The sequence below is a fragment of the Colletotrichum lupini genome, chromosome 2 (genome assembly GCF_023278565.1).
Source record: "Colletotrichum lupini chromosome 2, complete sequence".
NCBI classification, from domain to species: Eukaryota; Fungi; Ascomycota; class Sordariomycetes; order Glomerellales; family Glomerellaceae; genus Colletotrichum; species Colletotrichum lupini.
Window position 1 is genome coordinate 3,185,923 of NC_064675.1, and position 27,036 is coordinate 3,212,958.

The 27,036-nt window shown below is 54.1% G+C and overlaps 12 protein-coding genes across 12 annotated transcripts; 7 read left to right on the forward strand and 5 right to left on the reverse strand.

Annotated features, from left to right (window-relative positions):
• Window positions 1-3: 3 nt before the first annotated feature.
• Window positions 4-394, reverse strand: CLUP02_03255 (uncharacterized protein; the record flags this gene model as incomplete). The annotated part of the gene is made up of 3 exons (XM_049282280.1): window positions 4-88; window positions 117-220; window positions 302-394. 3 exons carry the CDS (start codon window positions 392-394, stop codon window positions 4-6), a joined length of 282 nt encoding a protein of 93 aa, XP_049139423.1.
• A 487-nt stretch (window positions 395-881) lies between these two features.
• CLUP02_03256 (uncharacterized protein) lies at window positions 882-1,205 on the forward strand (the record flags this gene model as incomplete). The annotated part of the gene is made up of 1 exon (XM_049282281.1): window positions 882-1,205. One exon carries the CDS (start codon window positions 882-884, stop codon window positions 1,203-1,205), a length of 324 nt encoding a protein of 107 aa, XP_049139424.1.
• A 944-nt stretch (window positions 1,206-2,149) lies between these two features.
• Window positions 2,150-2,943, reverse strand: CLUP02_03257 (uncharacterized protein; the record flags this gene model as incomplete). The annotated part of the gene is made up of 2 exons (XM_049282282.1): window positions 2,150-2,699; window positions 2,906-2,943. 2 exons carry the CDS (start codon window positions 2,941-2,943, stop codon window positions 2,150-2,152), a joined length of 588 nt encoding a protein of 195 aa, XP_049139425.1.
• Window positions 2,944-4,082: 1,139 nt separating this feature from the next.
• On the reverse strand, window positions 4,083-5,700 carry CLUP02_03258 (uncharacterized protein; the record flags this gene model as incomplete). The annotated part of the gene is made up of 8 exons (XM_049282283.1): window positions 4,083-4,259; window positions 4,336-4,586; window positions 4,643-4,704; window positions 4,743-5,003; window positions 5,111-5,175; window positions 5,212-5,302; window positions 5,367-5,499; window positions 5,607-5,700. The coding sequence occupies 8 exons, from the start codon at window positions 5,698-5,700 to the stop codon at window positions 4,083-4,085; spliced, it is 1,134 nt and encodes a 377-aa protein (XP_049139426.1).
• A 188-nt stretch (window positions 5,701-5,888) lies between these two features.
• CLUP02_03259 (uncharacterized protein) lies at window positions 5,889-8,983 on the forward strand (the record flags this gene model as incomplete). Its single annotated transcript, XM_049282284.1, has 8 exons — window positions 5,889-6,044; window positions 6,126-6,273; window positions 6,601-6,931; window positions 6,996-7,137; window positions 7,218-7,299; window positions 7,378-7,496; window positions 7,531-7,835; window positions 7,906-8,983. The coding sequence occupies 8 exons, from the start codon at window positions 5,889-5,891 to the stop codon at window positions 8,981-8,983; spliced, it is 2,361 nt and encodes a 786-aa protein (XP_049139427.1).
• A 633-nt stretch (window positions 8,984-9,616) lies between these two features.
• CLUP02_03260 (uncharacterized protein) lies at window positions 9,617-10,837 on the forward strand (the record flags this gene model as incomplete). The annotated part of the gene is made up of 8 exons (XM_049282285.1): window positions 9,617-9,699; window positions 9,775-9,821; window positions 9,880-9,925; window positions 10,007-10,024; window positions 10,084-10,191; window positions 10,234-10,393; window positions 10,461-10,645; window positions 10,774-10,837. 8 exons carry the CDS (start codon window positions 9,617-9,619, stop codon window positions 10,835-10,837), a joined length of 711 nt encoding a protein of 236 aa, XP_049139428.1.
• A 24-nt stretch (window positions 10,838-10,861) lies between these two features.
• Window positions 10,862-13,085, forward strand: CLUP02_03261 (uncharacterized protein; the record flags this gene model as incomplete). Its single annotated transcript, XM_049282286.1, has 10 exons — window positions 10,862-10,934; window positions 11,029-11,160; window positions 11,230-11,447; window positions 11,484-11,597; window positions 11,739-12,096; window positions 12,152-12,435; window positions 12,519-12,568; window positions 12,621-12,739; window positions 12,768-12,805; window positions 12,864-13,085. The coding sequence occupies 10 exons, from the start codon at window positions 10,862-10,864 to the stop codon at window positions 13,083-13,085; spliced, it is 1,608 nt and encodes a 535-aa protein (XP_049139429.1).
• Window positions 13,086-13,088: 3 nt separating this feature from the next.
• Window positions 13,089-13,472, reverse strand: CLUP02_03262 (uncharacterized protein; the record flags this gene model as incomplete). Its single annotated transcript, XM_049282287.1, has 1 exon — window positions 13,089-13,472. The coding sequence occupies one exon, from the start codon at window positions 13,470-13,472 to the stop codon at window positions 13,089-13,091; it is 384 nt and encodes a 127-aa protein (XP_049139430.1).
• Window positions 13,473-13,599: 127 nt separating this feature from the next.
• On the reverse strand, window positions 13,600-15,127 carry CLUP02_03263 (uncharacterized protein; the record flags this gene model as incomplete). The annotated part of the gene is made up of 2 exons (XM_049282288.1): window positions 13,600-13,662; window positions 13,784-15,127. 2 exons carry the CDS (start codon window positions 15,125-15,127, stop codon window positions 13,600-13,602), a joined length of 1,407 nt encoding a protein of 468 aa, XP_049139431.1.
• Window positions 15,128-16,453: 1,326 nt separating this feature from the next.
• CLUP02_03264 (uncharacterized protein) lies at window positions 16,454-17,091 on the forward strand (the record flags this gene model as incomplete). The annotated part of the gene is made up of 3 exons (XM_049282289.1): window positions 16,454-16,537; window positions 16,613-16,645; window positions 16,678-17,091. Coding segments are annotated over 3 exons (531 nt in total), but the record flags the coding sequence as incomplete, so codon positions are not given.
• Window positions 17,092-17,946: 855 nt separating this feature from the next.
• On the forward strand, window positions 17,947-19,535 carry CLUP02_03265 (uncharacterized protein; the record flags this gene model as incomplete). Its single annotated transcript, XM_049282290.1, has 11 exons — window positions 17,947-18,035; window positions 18,166-18,226; window positions 18,278-18,332; window positions 18,431-18,509; window positions 18,591-18,704; window positions 18,769-18,815; window positions 18,871-18,976; window positions 19,050-19,112; window positions 19,187-19,265; window positions 19,351-19,379; window positions 19,433-19,535. The coding sequence occupies 11 exons, from the start codon at window positions 17,947-17,949 to the stop codon at window positions 19,533-19,535; spliced, it is 825 nt and encodes a 274-aa protein (XP_049139433.1).
• Window positions 19,536-20,880: 1,345 nt separating this feature from the next.
• Window positions 20,881-24,073, forward strand: CLUP02_03266 (uncharacterized protein; the record flags this gene model as incomplete). The annotated part of the gene is made up of 17 exons (XM_049282291.1): window positions 20,881-20,947; window positions 21,001-21,092; window positions 21,149-21,329; window positions 21,374-21,432; window positions 21,511-21,645; window positions 21,715-21,840; window positions 21,883-22,022; window positions 22,088-22,108; window positions 22,164-22,301; window positions 22,494-22,550; window positions 22,609-22,755; window positions 22,810-22,863; window positions 22,922-23,100; window positions 23,152-23,234; window positions 23,273-23,551; window positions 23,631-23,867; window positions 23,945-24,073. 17 exons carry the CDS (start codon window positions 20,881-20,883, stop codon window positions 24,071-24,073), a joined length of 2,124 nt encoding a protein of 707 aa, XP_049139434.1.
• Window positions 24,074-27,036: the final 2,963 nt, after the last annotated feature.

Sequence of the window (27,036 nt, forward strand, 5' to 3'; positions counted from 1 at the left end):
CGTTCAAGGTAGAGGAGGCGTGTTCGGCGTATATGTGGAAAATGTATGTGCAGGCCGAGGGAAGAGACGTCTTAACTCGGCGAATCGTCTGTGCAGGCAAAGCGAATGCTACTCACAAGCCAAAAAACAACAGCCGCGTTTTTTTCTTCTGCTTGATGCCGCTGAGGAATTCCAGGATGAAGATGTCTGTACCACCGTTCACAGTACCAAAGAAACCTGCCTGCAAGTGGAAAGAAAAAAAGGTTGTCGTCCCGAAAAGGACGAAGAGAAATTTTTAGGGGATGTAACGTCGACGACGAACCTGGAACTGTGGTGGGGTTTGGGGGTTACATGGGGGGCGTGAACATGTCGTTCGGTGAGGGGTGCGAATGCGAATGGAGATCGGTGCTGACATACTGGATGAGAAACGACCATTCGTATCTATCCGTACTGAAGACTGATAGAACCAAAGAGGTATTAGCAGAGTATTCGTCGACGTCGTGGTTATACTACCTTCATCTATGATAATCATATCAATCCCATCTAGACGTTGTGAATCGGCATGGACGCATTAAGAAACGGGAAATTTGACAGTTGGCGACGTGCGCAGGAGGTGGCTCTGGCGTCGGTGACGACGACGGCATGTAGAATACTGCAACTCTCCGACTCGTATTCTTCTGCATTTCACTCATCAACTTCATGCCAATGGTACGTGCGTCTTGTGCCACAACTCAACTCAGCCTCTTCTCTGCCAACTGTGATACAAAGAGAAAGAGGCTGGTGACACATTGACACATGGGGTTGCGGCTTAACGGTTGTGGGATATGGCCAGGATCTTCAGGGACGTTTTCACATGGATCTTCCCCCTCCAACCCCCCTGCTCTTCCTGGCCTTGCCTGGCCATGACATTGCCGTGCGGAGAAGACAAGAGACAGAGTGAACCGGCACCAGCTAATCTCGCCAAACTCAGCCTTCAGGAGGCTCAGGTCAGGTCAATAGAACGAGGGGCGGGTTTCAGCAAAGGCCTGCCGCCCTACGAGTGGCTACCGATCGCCAGTGGTGGCTGTCAAGGCCGGAAATCCAGCGAGCGGAGACTCAAGACAAGATTGAGCACAACAACGCTGCCCAGGTCAATACGAAAGCCAGCTGTTGTCAACGTCAACCCGAGCGACTGCATATGGTGCTTTCTACGCGGCAGCGAGGAGCAATCAGAGTCGAGGAAATAATTTTCTGGCTAGCGGAAACGCCGTCTCTAGTCCAGAGCTTGCTTGGTCGTGAGCCGCCGCGCGCGACACAGGAGCGAGAGACGACCCATACTGTTGGCTGACCAGACTTGAGACTCGGACGGCCGATTGGGCAATCTATCATGTGCAGATTCATCCATGTGGAGTCTCTGGGTCCGTCAGGTGTGATCAGGGGTGGCGGACGTGGAGGGGTGATACTGGCGGAGGAAAAGGTGGAGAGGTACTATATTTGACCGGTGAGAGTCTCGTTTGAAGTTTGGTTGAAATATTCCGAACCTATCGACGGAAATTTCGGGCTCTATAGTTGGGTTGGCAATGAATCGGTTTGATCGTTTGTAGTCTGGTCAGTGGCACTATGGGGCCGAAAGAGAAAAAAGCAATTCGAGAAAGACACGGCAAGGTCTTTTCGATTGTCGAGTATCGGATGCCCCTCCATTCATGGATGCCTCTATGAAGTTTTTCGGTCCAGTTTTCCACGGTGAGCCAAGATAGCGGGCGATAGACATTCGCACAGGCTTCGGTTGGAAAATGTGCTTGTCGCGACGCAGATGCTATGTGCAGGTTAGCCTCTTTCTCGGGAGCCCCACCAAGGGATCGCAGGTAGCTGAGAAATTGTTCTCACCTTCCAATTGCCGTCGTCGCCCCCAGTGTTCGGGTTTTCTCACTTGGGGGCCGCAAGTGGCTTGAACATCTGCCGGATAGGAGAGAATCGTGAAGGGCCGACGCCCGGACGGGCCAGAGCTGCCTAGTGATCGCTCCGTCTGATGTGGCCCGCAAGGGGGCTGCAGCGCTGGCGTGCGGCAGTGACGAAGAATGAGCATTTAATAATACCACAAGGGCCATTAGGAGTTTGGAGATGGCCGGCAATGTGTGCGGGAAAGCACAGGCACAGGCACCAAGCGCAGGCGCAGGCGGTACCAGGATATCTAGACGCGATGGCGTAGGCACAGGCCACCCGGGCTGGCCGTCTGGCAGTGTCTTTCAGGGTCCGGTGACAGGTTGAAAGCTGCCGTCTCGAGATCATCGGCTTGCCCAAGGCGTGGTTGACGCCTCGGCGACAGCGGGTTGGTACCAATATCGCGACTGATGGGCAACCCATGGAGCATCTCCGTCCTCTTGCGCCCCACGACAGACTTAGCACGTAGGAGGTAGACTTGGTCGAAAGCATGCCATCTAACACTGCGTGGTGCTCCACGGCAGTGCAAGCAATGGACGTTTCCATATATCGCTGTGATGCTGCGGTTGAAACAACCGAGTCCCGGCTTTGGATGATCCACTGGCAGGGCAGGCCCCGTCATGGCAGGTGCGGAAGTGGTTAGTGCCAGGGGCTTGATCTCGCAAGGTGAGCGAAAGTCAAAAGTTGTGAGAGAGCGCGGGCTGAATTCTGGGTGTTGCGAGGGCTGTTTGGGCACCACAGTCGTGTTGCACGTAGGCAGTTGAGCTGAAGGCGGAGACCTGAACTGCACTGCGTACGCACTGGTGGTACGTACGTCAACGAGGGTCCCAGAAATGGAGTCGTGATAGCTTGGGTCGTCTTTGGTTTATACGATACAGATAGTGTTGCGTGGTAGCGGCGTAGCTGAGCTGACTAGCGGTTCTGAATTGCCTCTGCTTCGGAAGCGGATGACGAAACAGGTGCCAAGCCACTTATCGCGATGCAACGAGAACTCAGTGTCCTCTACTTTGAGCCGCGGTGATTCTCGTCGGATGAGGCCGCCATGATTCTGTGCTGCTGTAGTCTACGGCACGGCAAGCCTACCGAACCGAGCTTCGACATCGAAAAGAGGGCGAAAATGAGTGAGGGATTGTGTTGTCTAGGGACAGAGTTAAGTGTATTGAAGCCCCGCCAGGGGTGTTTCCGTCTGGTCTTTTGGATAGCATATCCGTCACCTTATTGTTGCGCCTCGGACCTTCCTTGGCTCGATCTTGACATCGGTATCTAAGTGCAAAGGAGGATGGTTCCGATTGCTTGTCTGTTGAGTTTCCCCGTCTTTGATAGAGTGCGGTAATCACGGTAGATACATGGATGACATAGGTAAGGGCGTGTTGGGAGCAGGCTGAGCAGGTATTCCTCATACTCGGCAGGGTTACAGGTCACCCTGGCAGGTCGGGGATGTCTTGTCTCGCACGAGGAGAATTGTCATCCGGTGTCGTCAAAGGCCAACCCATGGCCCATGGTGCTTGATTGATGAAGTGCAGTCTGTGCCAATCCTGACAATCTGGTGGGAGAAGTTGTGTATCCTTGGGGAAGGGTACGCAGTACTCCGTAGTGCACTACGTAGTTGAGGAGGGTGAGGGGCACGGGCGAGTGGGTGAGCGGTGGCTCGTGTGTTGCAGGATGGTTGGCATCGAACCCAATCAGAAACAATAGTCTGCTATTCCTGCCGCAGCGTGGGCCAACCGTCGCGGCCTTGTGAGCTTCGCCTGTGGTAGCCGTCGATTGGTGGTGAGGCACGACACAGCGTACCTTTCGATAGGTTGTGACGGTAGAAGAGTTCCATGGTGGAAGACACTACCACGCGCTAGGTACCCGTCCTTTGGCCACCAGGCATCGTACCGTGGTAGCGTTGCTGAGATGGCTTCCCGTACTTGAGATGTGGTAGTAGGTAACTACCATGCTGTGGTAGGTATGGAGTGACTTGCAAGAAGTATCCGCACCCAAGTAGGTAGGCAGGTATGCCATGCCAGGCACCTCAGGCACATGAGCAAAGGTGCCTTGCCTTAGCTTCCCCGAGGTGCTGTGGTAGCTTCCCCCTCATCATTCTAGTTGCTGGGCTTGCATTGCAGCCAGTTCTCGTCTGTGCATGGATATCGAGATTGGGATAGAGAACAAGAGGGGAGAATTGCCATTGTTGTTCATCATGCCATGGGCCCGCGATAGTTGTTTCTCTCGGATTCTGCTATTAGGAGGTCGTTGAGAGTATCCATCTCGTGGTGGGTTGGATGATTGATCAGCATCATCGGCCAGAGAGCTCCAGTCAGTCCTGTCATCCCTTCACCGTCAGTTTGTATGTGAGCCCGAATAGGAAGTGTAGACTGTGTGGGAGTTGTGGACTAGGGGTTCCGAAAGAGCTCAGTGGGGATTTAGACAAGGAAGTGGGAGGATGTGAACAGGCAAGGAGGAAAAAAGAGCAGGAACCCACTCGGGGGAAACTTGACCTTCAATGTCAAACAGCCTACTGTGTACGGAGGTCAAGCGGCGCCCCCGCTCACCACATCCCACGCCCCTTTTGAGATTGAACACGATCAGGATTCCCACCGTCTTCCTCCGCTCTTTCTCTCTCTCTCTCTGTCCTTGAACTGGAGTCTTTCCAGCAGCGTGGATGACAGCCCCAGCCCTGTCCCGTCCCGTCCTGTCCTCGCCTATGCTAGGTTTAGTAGTATCTCTGCGTAAGGTGGTCGAGTTGTTTGAGGCAAACCACATTGCCACTCTGCGAAAAGTACCAGGTAGCCCAGTAGCACCTCCACCATTGCTACACGCCTGCGAACCAACCAACAGCTGGAGAAGGCCCAGCGCACCCGAGCCGACGGATGCCACTCTGCATCTTGTCGTCGCTCCTGACACTGAGTGGTGCTTCACCAGGCGGAGGCGAGGGGAGAAACGTAGAAGCGTAGAAGCAAGAGGAGAACAAGAGAAGAACGGCCGCAACCGTCAGATGTTGCTGTCCAATCAATTCCGTGTTAATCAAGTGTTGAAAGACCGAGGGCCTGGGTTCTGAGGTGGCCTGGAAGTCTAGACTGCCTCCGCCGCACCACCAGCCAATGTCACCACCACACTCTCTGTCGTGTGTGTGTGTGTGTGTGCTGGATAGTGGGAGAATACCACAGTGGAATCGCATTTGTGGCATGAGTGCCATGATCAGGATACTTCGTAAGGTAATCCGTACTGAGAGAGGGGGCAAGTCAAGCTGGAACTGCTGGCAGGTGCATCCATAATCCTGTAGTATGTATACTACGTACAGCAAGCACATGGGCGTTATGCACACACCCCTTTCCGATGAGAGGAGCCACCCCTCCCCCTTCCTGCCCTGGAATATTGTGTACGGAAGTACGTATATATCAGCCAGTCAATCGCATCTCTTGCAGCATAGATCCCAGAAACCCTCAGCACATCCGACATTTGTTGTAGTATCGATGGATTACTGAGGTGAACTCAGCGGTACTCTGTAGGGAGTAGTGACAGGTAAACTGTATGCGGGAATGAGAAGAGTAGAGCAGAAGGAAAGGAGAGAAAAGAGCAACAGAGTAGGTAACAGAGATGGGCCTGGTGTGCCGGCTGGGCCATAATTGTGTCACTCCCGTGTTCCCCTTTCATAAGAAAATAAAACAACCACAGCTGCCCCTCTACTCCGTGACCCCCCTCCCCCCTTCCACCCCTCTTACCTCCTGGTGTGTCGCTTTCCTCCAAGTCTCCATGATCCATCCTTCCAGCTGCTTGTCCAAGGGCCCTGGTCAGTTCTTGATCGTCTTGCTCCATCCAGTCTCACTTTATACCACTCTATCCCGTGCCTTACTGCGTATCCGCTCTCCATAAGGATACCTTACAGACCTTAGTCCGTACGGATACCTGTGCAAAAGTGAGGTGAAGTAAGGTGGCCAGCACTTTTATTTCTCGACAAACTTGTCACTGGATTGTCACCACACCCCCGTCGTTGCACTCTGTGTATGGCCTTTTACCCCCTTGGTCCCTGTTTTCTTGACCTGTCCTCGACTTGTCAACTTTGGGGTCCCCGTCCCCGTGCCTGTTCCAATCCCAATCCCCGTCTCATCCTCGTCCGAGTCTTGAGTATTGAGAGTCTGAGCCTGAGCCTGAGCCTGGAGGTGTCTCGACGCTTGCTTTAAACACCACCCCCTCCCCTCCATCCTTTTCAACTTCTGTTTTGTAACCCTCGTCTCGTCCAGCGCTCGCTTCTCTTCCCAACCTTCTTCACCCCGTCCATTCTTCTTCTTCTTCTATTTCTCCTTCCCCGATACCCCCCTCTCCTCCTTTTACCGGATTCTCAAAACCCCCCCGCGCCTGGCCTTTTCTCCTCCCGACGTCGCAGACCAAGTCTCTCGCTTTTTTCTCAAACAAAACAAACCACAACCTTCTTCTTTCGTTGATTTGACCTGACGACCTGACGGACCTTGCGCTACTACTTTTACTACCAGCTTCCACCCCGTAGTCTACTCCGTCTCGCGCCAACTAATTAATACGACCATATACCCTCTTCCGCAAACCAAAACTCAACATTGGGCATCCATCTACCTACCCATTCGGTTGACTCGAGAAAAGAGAAAGACAGAAAATACTTTTCCGCCAACTAAACCCCCCGCGGGCCCTGATTCGATCTGAGACTGATCTGCTCACTTTTCTGGACACCACCTGACACACGAGCCGACCTGGTCGACCCCATTGTCTTTTGTCAATCAGTCAATCCGTGCCGACAACCTTTCCTAGGCACCACTAATTTTGGGCACACAATCGGCCGCTGCGCATTCCACAGCTCCAGCTCCTCCCCGTCGCTGTCCGTCTCAAATCAAAGAGCGGCCAGCCAGCCAGCAAAAAAGCAGCAAAAGCAGCAGCAAGCAGCTCTGTCTCTTTTCTTATTCCTACAACATTTCGGATTGTTCCGTCCCGCCGCCATCTCTCACCTAGTCAGCCAGACCAAGCCGCTTTCCGTCTACCCACGCTCCGACTTTTCACGGCCCAGCAGCAATCAGCTACGGTACCTTGACCTTTAGAGGCCTTACCTTTAGAGGCACCACACCATCACCTCCACCACCGCCCAGTGCACCCACAACCCGCCAGGCTAATTCCTCCCCCAGCCCGCTCTCGGCCATTCTCGTAAAGCTCAAAGCGCAAGCTCGAAGCGTCAATTGCTGCGACTCCGCGCTTCGCAAGAAAGGGCAAGAAAAACAAGGGCAAAGAGTCGTCCACTGACTACTCACCAAAGTCACTGCCACCAAGTCTACCTTAGCCGACAAACCAAAAAAACCCGACTTAAAGTCGAGTCCTCTCGCTTCGGCCTTGGCGACCCCAATCCTCTGACACAGAAAGAGTTGCAGTCGCGCACCTCCTCGTCAAAAGTCAGACGTCGACAACTCCATCCATCTCGACCCATTTAAAACTGGAGCATCGAGCAAGGGAGAATCGCGCATCTCAATCACCCAGCGTTTGACGACATCGCCAATTCGCCCTCTTACCAATTTACCAACGACTCGTTGCATCTCGATCAATTCTGCACGGGTTTTTCATTCTCCGAACTTGCATATCGGCAATCGTCAAGCCAAGTGAGGCTCCTTTTGCAGACCATACAGCAAACAGGCGTGTCGGGTGCAGCAGCAGCAACCCAACCCGACCCGTCTCCTTTTTTCTCGCTTCATTCCTCCCAACCTACCAACAGCAACTATGAGCACAGCGATCGCAATGGCTCCCTCTCCGGCCCCTCACGACAGACCGTCGTTCCCTTCCGACCTCGCTCCCGCGTCTTCCGCACAGCACGGCGCTTCTTCGCCTGCACAACAAAGACCTCTTGCACCAACTGGAACTCCCAATGCGACGGCGCATCGGTCAGGCAGCGGCAGCCCTAGGGGTGCCGCCCAAGCTCCCAAGTCATCTCCTCCCAGCGCGTAAGTTGCATCTCCACGTCCATCCTTTCACCTCGCAACCGCAGTCAATTGACTCTATCTTCCCTTCCAGCGCGAGACATGCCAGCGGTGCACCAAAGATCGTCGTGAAAAAAGAACCCAACTCCCCCGACTTGCCGACGACCCGTCACAGGCCACGCAAACTCGACCTGTCCAACAAGGGGGCACACCCGGGCTCCAACACTCCCGGCACTGCTAGGCCCATGACTGCTAGGGACAACTTGGGCATCCAGGAGGTCGGCCTTGCCTGCCTCTCGCCCGGGTTCGTTACCCAGGACCCCATCATGAAGGAACAGCTCCAGCGCAGCATGAGCGTGAGGGACCAGCAACGCATGATCATCGAGCAGAGAATGCAGCAGCAATCCGCAAAGGGCGATGGCCCTGACACCTCTGGAAAGGACCCTGTTTCTCAGTTCGCAGCAAAGACCCCCGGCCTGTCTCGCAGGAACAAGGCCCAGCTCTCCATCCTGCCGCCCTCCGCCGAGTCTTTTGCCAACGAGCGTGTCATCCAGTCGGCCCCCTTGGGACACTCCTTCACTGGCCGCCAGCATCCTGCACCGCTGTCTCGTCACATTACAAACCAGCCAAACACTCTCTCCAACACTTCTCACATCCACCACGTCCCTGCCAACCAGACAAACAACCGTCTCCCGCCCATCAGCGATGTCTTTGGACAGGTTTCTGGCCACCCCGACAATGCTCCCACCTCTTTGTACCCCCAGACCAGCCGTCCCCCCATGGCATCACCTAGCCACCCCCCTCAGATGCAGCATGGCCCCCCTACTTCCGGACGTGCCAGAGAGTACAAGTCAGCGGAAGAGGCACAGCACGAGATTGCCGGTGGTCGCCCCGAGCTGCTCCCTAAGATCGTACACTACGGAAACGCTCACCAGCCTCCTACGCCTCCGTCTCCTGCCCCGGGAAGCAGAGCCGCTGATCCCAGCCGCAGCGCAAGCAGGCGCCGCACCCGTGCCGAGTACGAGGACGGCAGCCCACCATTGGGCCATGGCCCTCCCCCCCAGCGAAGAGGACCATTCGGCGCCGGTCGGGACAGCCCCGAGAGCCAAAGGCAAAAGCGCGAGGAGTTCATGCAGCTCTGCGCCAGAGCCTGGGACCTTTTCCACTCTTAGAGAGTCTTTTGTCATCTTTGTTCGATTCTTCCACTTCAACGAGTAGGCCAATTGCGTCTCACTCGTAGGTTTCGATTTCCTGCGGGATCCGGCCCCGCCCTTTCGTCGATTCAATCTCGGCCAGCTTGCATGAGTTTGAAGGAGTGTCACGTCCACTATGACTCTCCTTGCTTCTCTCCTCCAGTCAGAAGAAGAGGAAGTAAAAAATATATATCGCAGCAGGATAGGATTGAAATCAGGGATTAATGTCTGCAACTACGAAGAGCTTCCTACTCGGCACGTCTCCAACAATGAACGAAACCGATCATTACGAACTTCAGCTTTCTCGAGGGAAAAGCGATGGACTATTTTCGCGCGCGGCTAGGCGGTTACGAGGCAGTTGGCGCTACCGGCTCTGGTTTGCTTCTATTCTCCAAGGGGCAGTCACGGTTTGAGGAAGAATTTTACGTTCGATTCTTGCACTGGAAGCTTAAGATGTGCGCCAGGGGGCGTTTATTTGCTTTGTCATTTTTATGTGGTTATTACCGGTGTTTACGGGAAAATGACGGGTTGGCACGAGATTCATGAGCAGAGAAGAGGGTGCAGATTCCTCTCTGTATGTATTATCTTGGGGTCGTCTGCTACGGGGAAAGAATGGTGGTCGAGGGATATATCCTCGGCGCGTATCTCTTTTGTGTTTTATGCTTCCTGCTTCTCACCTCGGGAGCCACCAACCTGTGCGCTATTTTTGTCGCATTGGTATTAAGTATATCGGAGCAAGAGGTACTGAAGATTCGACACGCATATACAAGGGGCCTTGAGGCTTTCATTCTAGTTCAAGATCAAATCTTTCACTCGTGTGTGGTGTGACATGTGATATGATAGGATGCAATGTGACATGAATTGTGACCGGACAGATCAGGAGGTGGATGTGAAGGGGCAGCACTATCAAGATGACGAGATGTGAGCCCAGCTTTTTCACGACATTGAAGGAGGGAAAGCCAGGAGTTATAACTCTGGCAGAAGAACACACGAGACATACAGAAAATGGATTTCATGGGAGTAAGGCAACAACGAAAGCTTTGGAACCGGCGACGAAGACATTCACGCATCTCCATTAGAAAGAGTCCGGAGCCATTCAGAGGCAGAGCGGCAGCCCGGCCGGAAGACGAGCAACAGGGGCTCGACCTTCGACACATGAATAGACCCGGCGAGCCGAGTTCTAGTGCGTAGAGCCGAGCACCCGGAACATGTCTGTATGGTCTCCACAGCCCCCGTCTCCCATCCCTGCCGGCGCCGGAACCGGGACCCGGGAACGGTGTGGGTCATTCTGCCATCGGACCCGCCGGCCCCTCCGCGCACGTGGAAGCCTTCGAGAAGACCTGGCTTTCGCGGGGTGCGGTCCAGTCTTTCCGGATGCGGTACAAGGCGGTGCACTAGAAGGTTTACCCGCTTGGGAACTACCTTCGTGCCCCGTTCCGGTGGTCGTTACGGTTAGGAGGAGAAGGGGGGGCCCAAGTATGGCTCCGGCGGTATCCGCGAGCCGGATCCGGCGCCGTGGGGTTCTTTGTACTTCCTTTGTCGTGTTGGGGGCCACGGGGGGGGCTTTTGGGATGGTAGTACCGTAGGTGGTGTAGAGCAGGGCCAGCTGAGTCCTAGGAGCTTCGAGGGAGTGGCTTCCAAGTAGCGCTGGCGGCTAGTCTAGAAACTAGGATTCTCTGCCTCATAGGTAGTTCTCTTTCGAAGAAGAAAGACTGGGGGGGGGAGGGAAGAGCAAAGAGCTTGCTTTGCTGACCGCCGAATCTGGGTAGAGGGTGCTATGCTATACGCCACGCGGGCGAGTGGAATGGGACTTTGTTTCCCTCAGATCTTTGATGTGGAGGGGGGAGGGATCGGTCGATGACGCTGGTCGAGTCTATCGAGATTCTGAGCCTACCCAACTTCGGAATGAGGGGGAGGGGGGGTAGCGACGGTGCATACGGCGTTAGCCAGCTTACCTACTACGCTATCCATTACCCTATACCTACCTTACCATACTTTGCCTGGTCATTACCTTCCTTACCTAGTCTCCAAATTCCCCGCCGCAGGACGGAGGCGAACAACGCTGTCTGAGATCTTGGACAGATCTTCTAGTGCGGTTGACCACGGGGTGGGTGGCCGGCCAGTCCACGGGATCGAGAGAGACTACACGACAAACCGTACGTTCTGGCCTAGGGTATGAGTCAACTTTATCCCGTGGAGGAGGAGGCTCTGTCGTGGAGGGGTAGGGTTTTGCCTTGAGAAGAAAGAGGCGGTGTATGGGTTTGGTCATTCCTGTCAGTCAGGACAGCCCATCAATCTGCTTTTCAATCCGAGTCCGTCTGTCAGTCTGCCAGTCAATTCTCCCATGGAACGTAAGAGAAGTCCGGGTGTTGCTGCGTCGGCTTTTCCCCTCTCCGTTGAGGCTCTGGGCCAAGGAAAGCTCACGGGCCTAAATGTGCCTTTGGTGAGTGAGCATGAGTCGGGTCGTCTCGTGCTCTAGGTCCGCGTGCCCAGGCCAGGCGAGTGCAGCCCAGTCTTACCCCGGTGTCGAATCCGGGAAGCCTACCTCGCGCTGACCGCTCCCAACAGGGCAAATGAACAAACCTCCAGTGCTGTAAAGGCGGACTGAGCATGATACTCGCCAAGAAAAGGCAGACTGCAAGAGAATAGACAAGCTATTTCCAAGGAAGGGGGGGGGGGGTCCAGAGGTAGAGACAGTAAGAACTACTTACCGTGTAATGATGAACCCGCCAAGCAAGACACTTACCTGTCCCCCCGTGGCGAAGACAAAAGCAGAACTCTCCTTCAAACCCAAGATGCAAGAAATAAGGAAGAATCGCAAGTTCAAAAAGCGTTTCTCGTCCGCCCTGCTTTCACCAGATCGTCAGGTCTTGGCGAGCGAACGAACGGTTCTTGGGCATGTGGCTTAGGCTTTTTGTCCTCCCGCCAAGAACTTTCGCAGGTCGCACTCGGCAGCGGCGCCCCTTTCCCTTCTTCTGCCCCGGAAGTCTCGGTTCGGTACAAGACAAAAGAATACGGACCTTCAGACGGAACCTTACAACACACACCGGCACACAAAAAAACGTTTGGCGCCCGTCCGTCGGTCCTGTTGGGTTCGTTGATATAGAGTTATATCCAAGAAAGAGAGAAAGACAAAAAGCAAACAAGATGACTTCATCGCCGGGGGATGTTCTCCACAGCCCACCGGACACCGCGCGTCCGGCCGCCCGGAAAGGCAGTCCCCGACTTTCCCAGGCAATTCGATGGGGAATTACCTGTGGCGGGGTCCCACTTCTTCCCGGTACTCAGATCTGGCCCGGGCCCCATTCCCAGATCTTGAAGCCGCGGGAATTGTTTACATACGGCCGCCCCATGTTATGTTTGCCCCTAATTCGCCTGTCATTCGTCATCGGCCACCCAGAAAGCTGCAAAGTCGTCTGCCAAGCTGTGATGTAGAAAGTAGAGTCCAGCAAAGACATCTCTCAGCAAATAGTAACCCACAGAGCAGTTGTCCCACGAGCAAGTGTGGCTGTAGACCAACTTTACAATTGCGCCCCGGCTCTCTGGTAATGCCCGCCTGCCAACGTAGAAACTGTAACAGGGCACCGCGGCTTTGCGTGTCCCAGTGATGCAATAGATTCGACCTGTGCTTCCGTGGTTCCTACCACGGATCAGCCTGTGCCCAGGACATGGGACAGGTGACCAGGACAGGTCGCAAAGACCGCCAGACCCAAGCAAAATTCATGGCAAAGAGTGGTGAGCACACAGACAAGAGCAGTCACAGAGACGATCACGCCCAAGGATGCCGCTCCTCTTTGCTTTGTTCATTAAACTTTTCTTTCTTTAGGTCTTTGGCTCAGAATACAGCCACTCACTACAGGAGCAGAGCGAGTGGACTAGAGGGTTTGCTGCTGGGAGACCACACGATCAATCCAGAACATTTGATTCTGGCGAATGTGCGGGACACATCGGTTCCATAGCCCGCACACGCATGCAGTCTCCCAAAGACATCGTTCCCAAGACCGATGCATCATGGCCTATGCATCCGGTCCTTACCGATTCCTCCTGGTTCTCAACCATCCCACCGAGCCTCTTCCCCTGAGGCTCAACCAAGTCCATCTTCCGTTTCCAGGTCGTGAGTGCCCTTGCGCATCTTAAATCCGTCGCTCATTATAGCTTCGTTCCATGGGGGCTTGAGGACTGCTGGCCAAGTCAACCCAGAGATGTAGTGGACCTGGCTCTGTAGCGTAATTCTGCCGGTGCCCCGTTCCAAAGACGGGGATGTCATATGTACGTTGAACAGTAGGTTGTTGTGGTGTAAGCAGCATGGGAGGGTAAAACGCCAAACGCCGATGCTCGCAATAACAGGGTCGCATGGGGGTGTCGTAAAATCGTCAGGTAAACAAGTGTAAAAGGGTGTGAATCGAAGCAGGCTGAAAGAGGGAGTCGAAAGACCGCCGGTTGACGCACGCTGTCTGTGCAGACGCATTGTTCTATCATTGTGCCGGGTTGGAAAGTTCCGGTCATTGCTGTTCCGCCGTTGAAATGAATTGTTGAAAGTCTTGTTGACAATAAAGAAGCTGTCCACCGAAGTAGTTCCAAGACGAAGTCGTTATTCAAAGGCCCTCTTCACCAGCCTTGCAGAGCTTGATCTCGCGTCCCCACTCTGACTTAAGGACCTGGGACGCAGTAATGCGACGGGTGGGATTAGGATCCAAAATGGAATATATCACGTTCCTACAGCGCGCCTAAAGACTGTTAGTTTCTGGACGATACTATAAGCAAATCCGATAGACTTACTCTGTGCAAGGACTCAATCGGTCCGTAGCCCTCCTCGTCGCGGCGACCTTCCAGGTATCTAGCGTAGAATTCGTCCTCGTCTTTGCGGGCAACGCGCCAAAGGTGGCGACCGGTACGCATGGCCATGTAAATGACACCACAGGCCCAGACATCGACAGCGCGGGCGTCGAATTCCTTGTCTGTGTACTCCTCGGGCGCAATGTAGGGAGCAGAGCCACAGAGGCCGGACACCATGTGAGGATCCGTCTCCCAGGCCATTCTGAAGCACTCGCCGTTGCCAAAGTCTGTGATCTTCAAGCCACCACGAGTAGTGAGCAGCAGGTTCTCAGGCTTCAGATCACGGTGGGCAACACCCATCTCGTGGAGGTACTCCACACCACGCATCATCTGCTTGAAGTAGCAATCCGCCTCCTGAACCTCCAACTTGCCGGCTGCGAGGACGAGAGTGTATAAGTCACCACCGGCGCAGAACTCCATGACTTCGCAGTAATCTCCCTTGGCGTCCTTGAGCAAATCCAGAGTGTGGATAACGTTGGGGTGACGCAACGACGAGGAAATGCAAAATTCGGCAGTCAGTCGCTTGCTGTACTTCTTCTCCGTCTCCTCTGGGCGACGGCGGAATTCCTTGACGGCGAAAAGTCTTTCTACTCCATTCTCGACCTTCTTGTGGGATATCCTGACGATTCCAAAGGCACCACGGCCTACAACCTCCTGACATTTTCCGTACTTTTCTACAAGAGTGGTGGTTGCGTTTGGGCCGTTCTTCCTGTCGCCAGCCATATCCTCCTTCTCGGCCTTGAGCGTGTCGACCCAGTTAGAGACGAGCGACAGGTCGTTTTCGGCGTGCTCTTGCTTCTTGCCGATGAGGGTACGCCACATGTCGGAGAGCTTCTCCTGCCTGCGACTTGACTTGAGGTGGTGCTCGTGGCCACCTTGCAAGTCCGGGCTCGCCATGAATCGATGAAGGTCTTTTACGGGAGGTTTTGCGGGTTTGCTGGCTGGTTTGTCGGGGACTTTCTCTGCGGTGGTGGTAGAGGGTTTCCTGCTGGGAGGTTGGGGCTTGTCGCTGCCATTAAAGCTGGAGCCGCGGGGTCGATGGGGGACCTCGATAGCGTTTCGGCTGACGTCTTTGGTCGAGAACATGCGCGTGAGCTTGTCCTTCATGGAGGGTTTCTCGGCAGGTTTCGGCAGGGCCTCGTGGGAGGAATTGCCGTTGGTGAGGGACTGGCCATTTTGCGGGGTCAAACGCGGCGATTTTTTGCCGTCAGACTTGACTGAGGAAGGTTTGGAACTGGCCGCCGAGGCGGTTGTTGGGCTCGCCATAGCGGGGGATGCGGAAGGCATGAGCGCGCAGCAGGTTTGTTTGGTGGGTGAAGGTTCGTTCGGAGGGGCGCTGGTGGTAGAGAGAAAGGGTAGACGGGACGGAGGCGGTATATACGCGAAAGCGAGCGAACCGACGGCGGATGACCTATCGCCTCTTTCTTGGTCTGTCCTTCTTTTTCTTTTCCCCTTGTGTGGCTGTTGTCTCTCTTGGTTCCGGCTATCGGTGACGCAGGTAGGCCGCAGATGGGTGTCAGCCGCAAGGGAAGCGTGGGTGCGGTGCAGCTGGCAAGAATGAACAGCTATGCACAGCAGGGCGGGCTGCTGGAGGGGCAGCAGCGGCAGGTTATGCAGAATTGGCTGGTAGTGGTGGTGGGGGTAAAGTCTGCGACTCAAGTAAGTCTTTGGCCTGTCTGGTCTGGTCGAGTCGAGTCGAGTCGAGTTGGGCCGAGTAAGACTCGGGAGTGCCGTCGAGTGTCAAGGCTCGGGTCTGACAAGGGAAAAAAGGGCTCGCTGTGGCGCAAAGAACGCCTCGGCGCAGTGGGAGGGCTCGGGCCCAAGTAGACGTGACTCGCAGGGCGGACAAAATAGCAGACCTGTTTCAACCCCCTTTTCTTTCTAATTTTGTCCCCGTGGTGAAAGGTGGGAGTGAAGGGGGGGGGGGGGGGGGGGGGGGGGGGGGGGGGGGGGGGTGGAGGGGGGGGGGGAGGGGGGGGGGGGGGGGGGGGGGGGGGGGAGGGGGGGGGGGGGGGGGGGGGGGGGGGGGGGGGGGAGGGGGGGGGGGGGGGGGGGGTGCTGTAGGTGGTATTCAAAGTTTTAGAGAGAAGAAGTCGGAAGGGAAGGTAATAAGACGAAGAAGATGGGATGGGCGTAGGGATTAGAGGATTATGTAGGTGTGTGCGAGAGAGAGAGAGAGAGAGAGAGAGAGAGGGACTACAGGAATGGAAACCTGAGCAGAGGCGGTCGGAGCGAGAAAGCGAAAGAAAAAAAAAAGTCTGGCCCCAGCAGGCGACAGCGGCGGCGGGTAGCGGTCTGGTGGCAGACAACGCGTAGGCGGGCGGGCGGCGGGCGAGCGAGCAGTCGATAATACCAAAGAAATTGGGAGGGGACGGAGGTGAGAGGGGGTAAGAAGTGGAAGTCAAGGGGGAGTGGAGGGGAGAGCAAAAAAATACAGCGGGACAGGCAGGTTGCGACAGCCGGGCATGTGGTGTTAGTGAATACTGCGTAGGTGGTGGCCTGGTGTAAGTAGAGCAAGGTAGCGTAGGATGTGTAGCGTCTTTTGAGGTAAAGTAGGGTCAAGGTGGGGCCTAACGAGGGAAAGATTGGATTGCCCTGCAGCTCGGTACAGTTGAGGAATTTGAGACCTCAGGGCAGAATGCAGACGGGCTCCGAGTGGACTGGACTGGCGAGGACCACGACTACCCAGGGCCGGAGGTGAGAGTTGAGAGGCGAGGTGAGATGAGTGAGCTGGGAAGTGAAGTCTACTTGGTACGGATACCGTGAGCCAAGGTACCTGACCTTACTGAAGCTGTGAAAGCTAAGGTAAGGAAGGTACTAGCCACGGCCTGCAGAAAGCAGATGGGCGGGAAGCAGCAGAATGGAGACTTTGGAGAACTGGAGACTCGAGACCTGGGATCCTCCACTCCCTCCACTGCGCTGGTACTGGTACTGGTACTGGTACTGGTACCGCTCTAGGTACTGGCAATGCTGTTAGCTCCAAGCAGGCAATCGGGGTGATTGACAAGTACTGCCAGGTTATTATTGCTGCTTTGCTATGCGTCGCCGTCGAGTGGGTGGTGTCGCTTTTGCTGAGGGGAAAAAAAAACCAACACAACAGGCCGCGGGCGGCGGGTGGGCGGTGTAAGCGAAGTGAGTGTGTCGGGGCCGGTCGAGAGCTTCCAGGTTCCTACGCCGTAAAAAATGTACCGATACAAAGCTACTCAGCACGACTGTACGACGAGCCAGGTACCATGTTCAACACGACTTAGAGGAGCAATAAGCTGTTCCAGGGAGGAGGGCTGGAAAAAGGCTTGTTCTCGTTGTTGCTGTTGCTGTCCTTGCTGGTCAGCAGTCACCGCCTAAACCGAACTTTGATCTGTCAGCAAAATCCCCCCACGACTTGACTGCCCTTTTCCTTTCTTCGCGGCTTGCCTGCTCTGCCTCCCCGTCGTGAAAAGGGTGGCAGGAAAGTCTGGCCTGCTTCCATTTGCTACTGCTCGGCACCAGACCAGTCGCGGACTCGTGGTCGGTGTGACTGACTGCCGTGTGTGGTCCTCGATGGAACAAGGCCGAAATTACACACCTCTTTGGTAATCCAGTCCAGTCCTTAATGTCACTTGTAGCCCGCCTGTAAACTGTAGTACACTGGTACTATGGATTACCAAGAGCAAATGGAAAGGAGAGTGCGAAGGTCCGAATTGCGACAGCTGTACGGACGGCCTAGGCTCTAGCACTTTCGAATTGCCTTGGCCAAGAACTGCGCCAGCCCACTGTACAAGTTGGCAGTTGCCTCGCACATAGACAAGGACCTTCGTCTTCCCGCTTGTCTCCTTGGTTCGGCCCTGATTGTGGTAAAGTTGGTGGAAGATGACTGCAAAGGTGGCGCGTGAACTGCTTTTGGCTTCAAGGTGGTTTGTTCGTCGTTCGTGTGGAGAGATGCCTCCTGAACGCGCTTGTAAGCGGCAGCCGGCAATCCCCATCAGTCGCCTTTCTTGTCACCTTTTTGCTACTTATTACTGTAAAAGTTTGGAGGGATTCCAACTAGTCTGTCAAGTTTCCCAATTTTGCTCCGAACGGCACCTTGGCCACCCGGCCGTTGCTGTTACGATTTGGTCTAGCCTCCGATGGATCAAGGGGCTACTAATAATCAAGTGAGTGATATCAAGGGCATGACAGAAAAACTTTTCCCACTCGCAAAGTGTGCTCGCAAAGTGTGAGTGTCTGGTAGGTTTATCATTTCGGTTTTTTTTTTCCCTCTTTCTTTCTAGAATGTGGCGTATTCGTTTCCCATTTCGACGGAGACTACCCGATCCCTCAGTTTGGGTGACCGGGGCAGTGACCAGGGGCAGGGCTGAGTTGTTGAGCCAGAATCTGTCTTTGATGCGAAAGAAAACGCTCAAACATGTACCGAGGCAAGAGACAAAGATACAAAATGGGTTGCTGACAACCAAATAGCTACTTACCCGGACTAACATTAGAAACAGGTACGGATACATTAATGGCAGCCAGTGTTGGTTAGTCCATCTCCATAATAACAGAGAGAGAAAAAAGTCCGTCCATCTGTCACTCTGGTGGGAAACCCACCATAACCACCTCCGCCATGCGCAGTGCGGATACAGAGCGGGAAGCAGGCAGGCGACAGATGCAGTAACAATAACGTAGCTGCATCGGACGGGGTCTCTGGTGAGTGGACCAGGCGTGGGCAGAGACACCAAGATAAGGTTAGGTCAGGTTAGGGTACGAGAGGCACAACTTGCAAGAACCCAAGACCTTTGTCTACCTACAAGGTTCAACGAGACTTCGGAATCCTTGACGTGGCTTCCGATGAGGATCCCTCAGGAACGGCGCTTCCGTACATGACCGATGGAAATGGCGGGATCAGGTAAACGACATGCAAGACGCGCAGCCCTGAGGGTCTCTCTGCCATGTCTGCCTCTCTGGCCAAGTCGAGCTCCGTCCACAGTGTCTCGTCTTTGGTGCTGCAAATCGACTAGTTGAGCCACGGAACGGGGTGACGGGGTGACGGGGGCTTCTGCCCGCAACATCAGTCCGCCGACTGGACCATTCGGCTGCCGGAAAGCCTATGAATGGAGAACCAGAGTATGCATTTTTGGTCTGGGGCAAGGTGCAGACCAGGGACGCGCCGGTCAAGGGGTGACTTGTCCTTGACTAACAAACATGCCCGTTTTACCTAGGCTGAACGATTTATTACTCTTGGGTTTGTCAGTCTTGTGTATTGGTATCCGCCTTGTGGTCAAGACGTTGCTTGGCTGGCTCCGGTACGGAATACGTGAGGTGCTCTGTATTAGACACAGCGGAACGCCCGCGTCTGGCGCTCACTCATTGCCCGCGGCCACCTCGTAGCAAAGACCCGCGGCCTGCGGTGGTGACCGTCTTCGATAATCCGCAGCTTGCGAGAGAAGAGCCTGACATAAGCAACAGTGTCTGCTGACAGCGCTGCAAAACTTAGATACTCCGTACTTTGAACCAAAATTGGACGAAGCCCTACGGCCCCTGCCAGCTGCCAGGAGCTTGCTGCAGCGGATGGAGTCGGCTTGTGGCGATGGTCGTCGTGTCATTACGTAGAAAGGCACCGATCATTCCTCCAAGCAGGCCCTTCGCCTGGCTCGAGGGCGGCATTGCCAGCGAGGCAGCTTATCAATTTCCGATTGAAGAGAAGGCAAGCGCGAAGATGCCGTGCCAGTTGGCATAATTGTCCCTGGCGTGTGTGCGTGCGTGCCTTGGTGCGGGCTTGCGAGGTAAGGTCAACAGCTGGAGGAGCCGTCTGCCGTGGACGCCGGCTTAGCGGCCGTCGCGACTCAATGACCACATTGTCTGGGATGTTGCGTGTAGTGCGTAGCGCGAATCCGTAGTGTAGGGGCACATGTGTCAAAGGGCATGGAAAGTCAAGCTTCCCGGATTTTGCTGTGCGGTTTGATCGATGACATGGAAGGCAGGGCGGTGCCGTGCAGGAAGTTCAGCCCTTGTGTGGTCGAATCGGGACCCGCCAAGACGACATCTGCAAAGAGAAAAGCGGCTTTGCGAACGGCAGTGGACAGGGCATGGCTGGCTGCGTCCTGGCGCGAGGGAATGTGAGATTCAAGATGCGACTGCGGGCCAAAGCCGGAGGGGCATCGGCGAGTGAGCACCCACACAGCATCTTTCTGAGCCCTGTTGGTGCACTTTGGAGGGGTTCGCTTCGCAGGGTTAGAGCCTTAGAGTCGAAGGCCAAGACGGGGTCTGCACAGGGTGGACAAGGGCCGTCGTGTGGACTGTGTGCAAGTCTTGGAAGGTCTTGGACGACCTCATGGCGTGTGACAGGATTCGCAGAAGAAGCTTGATGGGATTTGTGTGAGAGGGAGAGACAGAGAGAAGGTTCCGTGTGTGTTTCGTTGGTTCTGAATGCATGGGCAATTGGTGAGAGCGATTGGCCGGCAAATTTTTGTACTGTTGGCCTATTGTCTTTTTTTCTTCTTGTATTGCTTTCTGTTTTGTGATTTTTCTCTCTCCATTTCTCGCCCCTCAGCTCGGCTTATTTCGGTACTTCAGAGTTTGTGTGAGGTAAAAAGTCGAGAAGGGGGAAATGAGAAATGGCGACGGAAAAAAAAAAGAGGTGAAAGGAAGAAGAACGTCTCTAGGTACGTCTGCAGTGCAAAGAACCTAAGGTAGGTACGGGAAAAGAGTAAGAAAGGCACTACGTAGGTACTCGAGTACGTGGCTTTCTGTGTTAAAGGCAGGTCCTCTTTCCTGCAGACGCCCAGTATCGCGACAAGCGCCATACTGTCAAATGTTATTAGCCGCATGCTACCCCCGCACAGTGCCTGCGCAAGCCGATGACGTTTGCGGGTGCGGGATAAGTACTTGCAGACCAAAGTAAGCAAGGCCCAGGAAATACCAAGCCGGCAAGTGGTACCGCACCGTTCTCCGTTCTACGGATATCCTCTGCCTATGTACCTCATAGTAGGTATTCCGTTGTTCTCCATTCTTCATCGGCCCCAGAGCGAGAAAGTCTCCCCTTCCTCTTTATTTTTATTTTTCTAAACTTTGCCCCTTGTACAATGCTATGGCCTTGTTGGCATGTTTCTCTTCATTGTTTATCCCGTCCTTTCTTACTCATCTACCGCAGTACGCAGTATTAATTCCTCTCGTTTACAGTCTTGGCTTTTCTGCGTATTCAGTCCGGTCTGGCTCTGAAGATGTCCCCCTTGTCTGTTCTTGCCTTTCACCTGCCTTGTACTTCAAATACGTAGTTACCTCATATTACAGAGATGTGAGAGACGGAAGATCATGACCATCCGTACTGATGACAATGACCACAACATTCAGATCTCGAAATTGGGAAATGGAAACCGCCGCTTCTCCAATCATGTGGAGCCTGCCAACCAGACCGACCGCATTGAATCTCGGCTTTTCCCTCTCGCTACTTGTCTCCCCGACTGCACCGTTCGTACCCTGAACCCTCTCGCATCTCTAAATCTCCCTCCTACTCGCTGGAAAGTCGTTGGCCGTATGTGCTTCACTACTTGCTAGCCGCTGCTGCACGCACCGTAGTCCTTGCCGTCTCAACAACACGCCGCCCTTCCTTCTCCCATCCTCCATCACCCCAGGTCGTGTGACTCTCAGTCTTGAGACTAAGGTAGGAGGCTTTCGGGTTTGTCTTGAACTGCGCAACCACACAAACCATGGAGCCCCCATGCACTTGTGTAACGTTTCTTGGCACCCACTCCTTGCCTTCTCATCCTCCATCTCATAATCTCATTCTCAGCAATGAGCTCATTGTCTCCCCATTCTTCTTCGTCCACACCATTGGCTCGCTATCAACTGTCTTCCCCATTCCTCGCCATTAACGCTCCGCTTCCTCGCCGCCGACATCCGCAACTCCCACCCTCAAGGCTCTGGCACCCTGCAACTCCATGCCAGTGTTCCATAAGTCCAACCAGCCTCAACCCTCTTTCTCCCGCTCTTGTTTTGTCATCCCCAGATACACTTCACTTGGGGTTGCAGTTCAAAACACTCAGGTGAGACCCAGTTGAAGCGCCCCCAGGCCTTGCCGTCTGCAGACTTACCTGAATAACCCAGGGGATTGGTCTACAACACCGACGCCCTGCCTCCGAGCCTCCAAGAGCCTCGGTTTGGTGCCTCTTATCCGTGCTGATGAAGTCGTCAAAGATGTCTCCGTACCTCTCCGCAAATCACCTCCGTGAGCCCACATGGTTGTTGCGGCCCATGCGCCATGAGCCATCCCCTTTCGCCTGGTGCATGCAGTGGTGCCGCCGCACTCTGCCAGTACTCTAGTCGGACATGCGGCAGACACGAGCAATCAGAGACATGTCAACACAAGACGAACCTGCCAGTACCCGTTCCAAATTACCGGTACGCTCGCATCATCTTATTGCCCATGGGCCATCTTGCTCTCGCTAAGGCGGTACATTCTGCCCCCCTTCCCCCGGTTCCTCGCTGCCGTCTTATGGCTTCACTTGTGAACAGAGACACACGCAAGCAGGCAGGCAGACAATAGTACCTACTTGTTCGTACAGACATGATCCTGCCACCACTTGGACAACGCGACCACAACACACAACACTCAACACTCCACTCCTGCCTTTTGTCTTTCCGCTATGAGGCATTTCCAATCCATGTCTTTCAGCCCCCTCATTGACTACTCACATAGTACCTGCAATAACTCAATTCGACTCGTCTCTCCGATGCTGTCGCCGCGCCCGTTTCTGTGCCTCTCTTCTGGGGACTGGCGCAACTCTCGGCTTTCCTCATTGGCTCACACTAAGACTTGATTCGATACTCGTCTGCTTGATCCAGTCTCCAGGTGACCTGCAGACTAGCTCAACCAAACGCGCCGGGTATCACTTTGGGTCTCTCCTAGCTACAGCAGCCATGTTAGTTGCAAAGCTGCCCAACCATCAACGGCCTCGGAGGTCAGGGCTCTCTCTCTCTCTCACTCTCTGCCCTTCACACCCATTTCTGCCAAGCCTTTCTGTGGTTGCTGGCCCTGCCTCTCATATACCTACTTACCTGACGAGCATGTGAGGTTGAGTTGGGTGTCTGCACGACTCTGCAGAACGAACAATAAGCATGGGATAGCTGCAGCTGGCGGCCTCTTAATTGCGGACCTCTGCCCCAGGCTCCTCATCCTACCCGGCTCGGCTTGCTTGGCTTGGCTTTGCAGCTCTCATTTCATCCCATGAGCAGTAGCTGCTGCAGTCTGCAGCACCAGCACCGGCACCAGCACCAGGACGACTTCCCCTCACCGTCTCGACAGAGTTCCACGGCCTCGAGCGGTTAATTAATTCACTTACTCCTTCCTGGAAAAGGCTTGGCACCGTCCATTCGGGGAAACTGGAAACCGGGGCAAGTGGCCGGACGCCACAACCTTGAGTTCCACACTCAACCGAAAGTCCGCAGACCACAACAATCGACCCATCTCGGGCGTAGGCGAGCGAGCAGACGCCGCGCGGGAAGAACCAGGAGGATGCCCTGGTATTGGTGCCAAGAACAAATCACTTTTCCACTCGTGCTCTGGCTAGGCTCAGTCAGTATATGCCGGAACGGGCTTCTCGTCTACGGCGTAATCTTTCCATGTGCCCTCACCCCCGCGTCAGGCGCTCCTTTGGCGCGAAAGACAGCATGAGCCTCTCGGATGTCCCAAGAAGAAACAGTGCGTTGATCTGTTTGACAACAAATCCTGAACATGAACGTCACCACCTCCGGCGCGTTCCAACGGAGCCTACCTACGCAGCCTTAGGTTATGATACCCTTTTACATCCCAGCCGACAGATTGGCGGTGATGTAGACACCACCTCACCTCACCTCACTGCACCTTGTAAAGCCAGGCGAAGCTCGTGCAAACAAGCTCGCAGCTCAGTGGCTCGTTTCGTTTACCCAGCAGTTCGGCGCATTTTATAAGTTCTGGTGTCGCCAATACGGCGGCACCCTCCCGCTTTGCAGTGCTGCACCAAGCCGCCCGGCGGAAACGTCAGCCGGAACTGTTGGCGAGGCATGTGCCGCGGCTGGCCACCTACACGGCAAGGTATCAAGATTTCGGGACTCTCTCTCTCTTCCTTGACAGACCTCTGCAGAAGGGATATGTCGTTTGTCTGACCCCAGTCGTCGCGTCCCGATGGAGCTATCTGGCGGGATTGGCTCAAACGGTCTCACCCTCACGCTCAATTGGCTATTCCAGCTAATCAACACAACGTCTGGTGCAACTTGAAGATGCATCCCAAGCTTCCCTAGAATCCCATCCCCCATCCCATTCCCCCTTCTTAGTGCCCACAGCAACCCCACGGGTACCTGGGGTGTTCATCGGGACTCACTAGTCAGCCCTACTGCGATCATGTAGAGCTCCGTATCTCACGCGCCTGTGTCCTCTTCTCACCCTTGTTGATTCTTATCTTTTGTTTCGTCACCACAGAAGGAGCAGTGAACGAACGAGGTGGACCGTCGCAAGCCGCTGGGCCTGACCGGTCCGGTCAGGGGGTTGGTTTGCCGGTGGCTGGCGGGACAGAGCGGTGAGCGCAACGTCCGTCCCGTTTCCGCTCACCCTTTTCCCCCAGCAGTCGCCTCCCGTGGCGAAACTCGGTGCGTTGAAAAGAGATTCCGATGCTTGATAATCGGAATTTTGTCATTCGGTGTGCTTTGGATACCTACAATTTCAGCACGTGGCAGGCCAAAAGTTACTTCAGGGGGAGGGGGGGTTGAATTGGCGGCTATCTTTGAATAGGTCATTCCGCCTTTCAGATATAAAATGCCTGTCTCATCTTTTATATCAGTTCTCATGAGTGCCATGGCGCCATGCACGCGAGAACAGAGAGCGCTGGTGATTGGGTTCGGCTAAAGCTTATCCTGTTCTTCACATTGTCTCCATATCCCGTCTCCTGAGCCTCGACTCTCGCTTGTCGAGTTTGGAATGGGTTGCTCTCGGGCGAATGCGGATTTCTCTTCGTCCTCCTGTAGACAGATATGACGAAGGAGGGATCAAAAACATGCAACGTTTCTCAATAGTGTGTGTAGCAGCGGACGAACGACTCGTTCAGAAGGCTAGGTAGGTACCAGCCTGCCTTGAACTCGGCTGGAGCTGAGGTGAGACCTTGTAGCTTTGGTAAGCTTTGTGGTTGGTGTGCTGAGACACTGTGAGTCCTCTAAGTGAGTGAGTGGGTGAGTGAGGTGAGGTGAGGTGCAGGTGCCGTACATTCTTTCCTTCTCAGCCGCATCGGGTGCGGCTAGTATATTCCTCATCGTCATGGACAGGAAACAAAACGAGGTGCGCGCCAGCCCATCCCTTTTGAACTGCGGATCAGGTCTTGACCTGTGCTGCTGAGGGATATGGTACTGGTGTGAGCTCAGGGTCAGCCACGCTTAGACTTCATTTTTCTTTGCTTAAAAGTATGTGACGAGAAGTCGGAATTGTTGGCGTTCGTGGGAGCGGCGGTACATGTCTCGACTGACCCGGCTGGGTTATGATCAGTGTGGTCTGCTATTTTATAGTCTTGGAACAATAGAAGTGAACAGTAAGTTTATCTTCATCAACGGAAGAACTGGCAGAGCCACCCCTCAGATCTTCATGTCTCTGGTACTTATACAACATCCAGGTGTCTGAAAGGAAGACGGTTGATATATAATCGGAGCTTCTTATGTTCATCGTCCTGGATACCGAAGGATGTTGCCTCTTGGCTGTTGATCGTCTCTTTTACGTGTATTTCGAAATCAATGCGATTGATGGATGGGAAGAATAACTTCGTAGGAGTTCCAATGTTGAGGAGAAACGAAATGGCTTGACGTGCTGTGTTATGATTATGATTGTTGACGGATACCAATGAGCCAAGTGAGTTGCATGGACCCAGCTATATGGCTCCAAGCAGACTTCTCTACCCTTTTTCCGACGAGAAAACAACTTGAAGAGCCTGTTTGTTTTGCGAACATAAGTCTAGGTCATGGGTTTCATGGACTTTGTCGAAGGGGGCGTTCCGGAATTAGACTCTCAAACTTCGTACAGGATGTGACCTCTCTGTGAGATTAAATCACATCTGTCATCGTGCTGTAGTTTGCAGTAATCTGACTATGCCGTTAGATCTTACAACTGCTTGTGGGATTTCCGAGCTCGACGCTACAAGCTCCATCAGGGAAGAGAAAAACTAGCCAGCACCGTACTGTAGGAACCAGAACCAGATCTCCATAGCGAACTTGAAAAAGCCTTCCCACTTCGTACTTATCCGCCCGCCGAGGCCGACAGTATCATGATAATAAGCGCTTCTCATCCAGGATGAATATATTTATTCTTCAACTAGTCTCGTTCCCTGGATTTGTATTTCATCGTCTTTGAGTGCGAGAAAAGTAGGCGTTTCATACTCCGAAATCAGACATGAGACGTGTGTTGAAATTGAAGTAGACGCCGCTGAAGCGGGAGCTTCCACCGGCCGTATAGCTGGAGTAGTTGGTCATGTAGTACAGAGACACATTGATGTTCGGTGTGCCTTTACCCGCGTCCACTGACTTTCTCTCGGTAATTTGCCGTCTTGCCCGCTGGTCGTAGCTGAATTGTTCTAGTTTGTCCGTGTCCAGGTCTACTTATCCAACAGCATCAATGGTGAATGTAGGTCCTGCCAAAATCTTGACAGAGAAGAACTTGATTGATCTGGCTCGAATCTAGAGACACATTGACAAGACCAGAGACCGTCAGCTTTTGCATCGTGCTTGCAAAGTCAGAGCTAACAGCCATAGAATAGACGTAGTAGAAATATACGTCAATGGTTTCTTCCAAATAAGACGCCAGTTCTTAGTGATATCACTTCCCAAGAATGGGCTCACTGCGGTATTCTCTGAGTCTCAAACGCATCTAGTACATATAAACCCGATTCCGACTTGGTTGCTCACCGTATTCCGTCATGGCGAAGCCATGGGAGCGTGAATTCTCCTAGGGATGTCATCTTCCATCCCTGGCGACTTCATAACGGCGTTCCAGTTTCCGCGAACGCTGGAACCCAGGCGGTAGTGGAGTCTTTCCGAGCCAGTGTGAGGTTGAAACCAAAAAGGGAAGACGACAAATTCGACGTTCTTACTTAAGAGACAGGCCGGTGTATGTTGATCTGGAAAGAAAAATTGGCTTTGAAAGCCTGCAACCCAATGGTTGCTTGGCGTTATTAGACTTGTCTGGATAGAGGAGGAACACGATGGGACTGGGTTTGTCTCTTTTGTCTTCA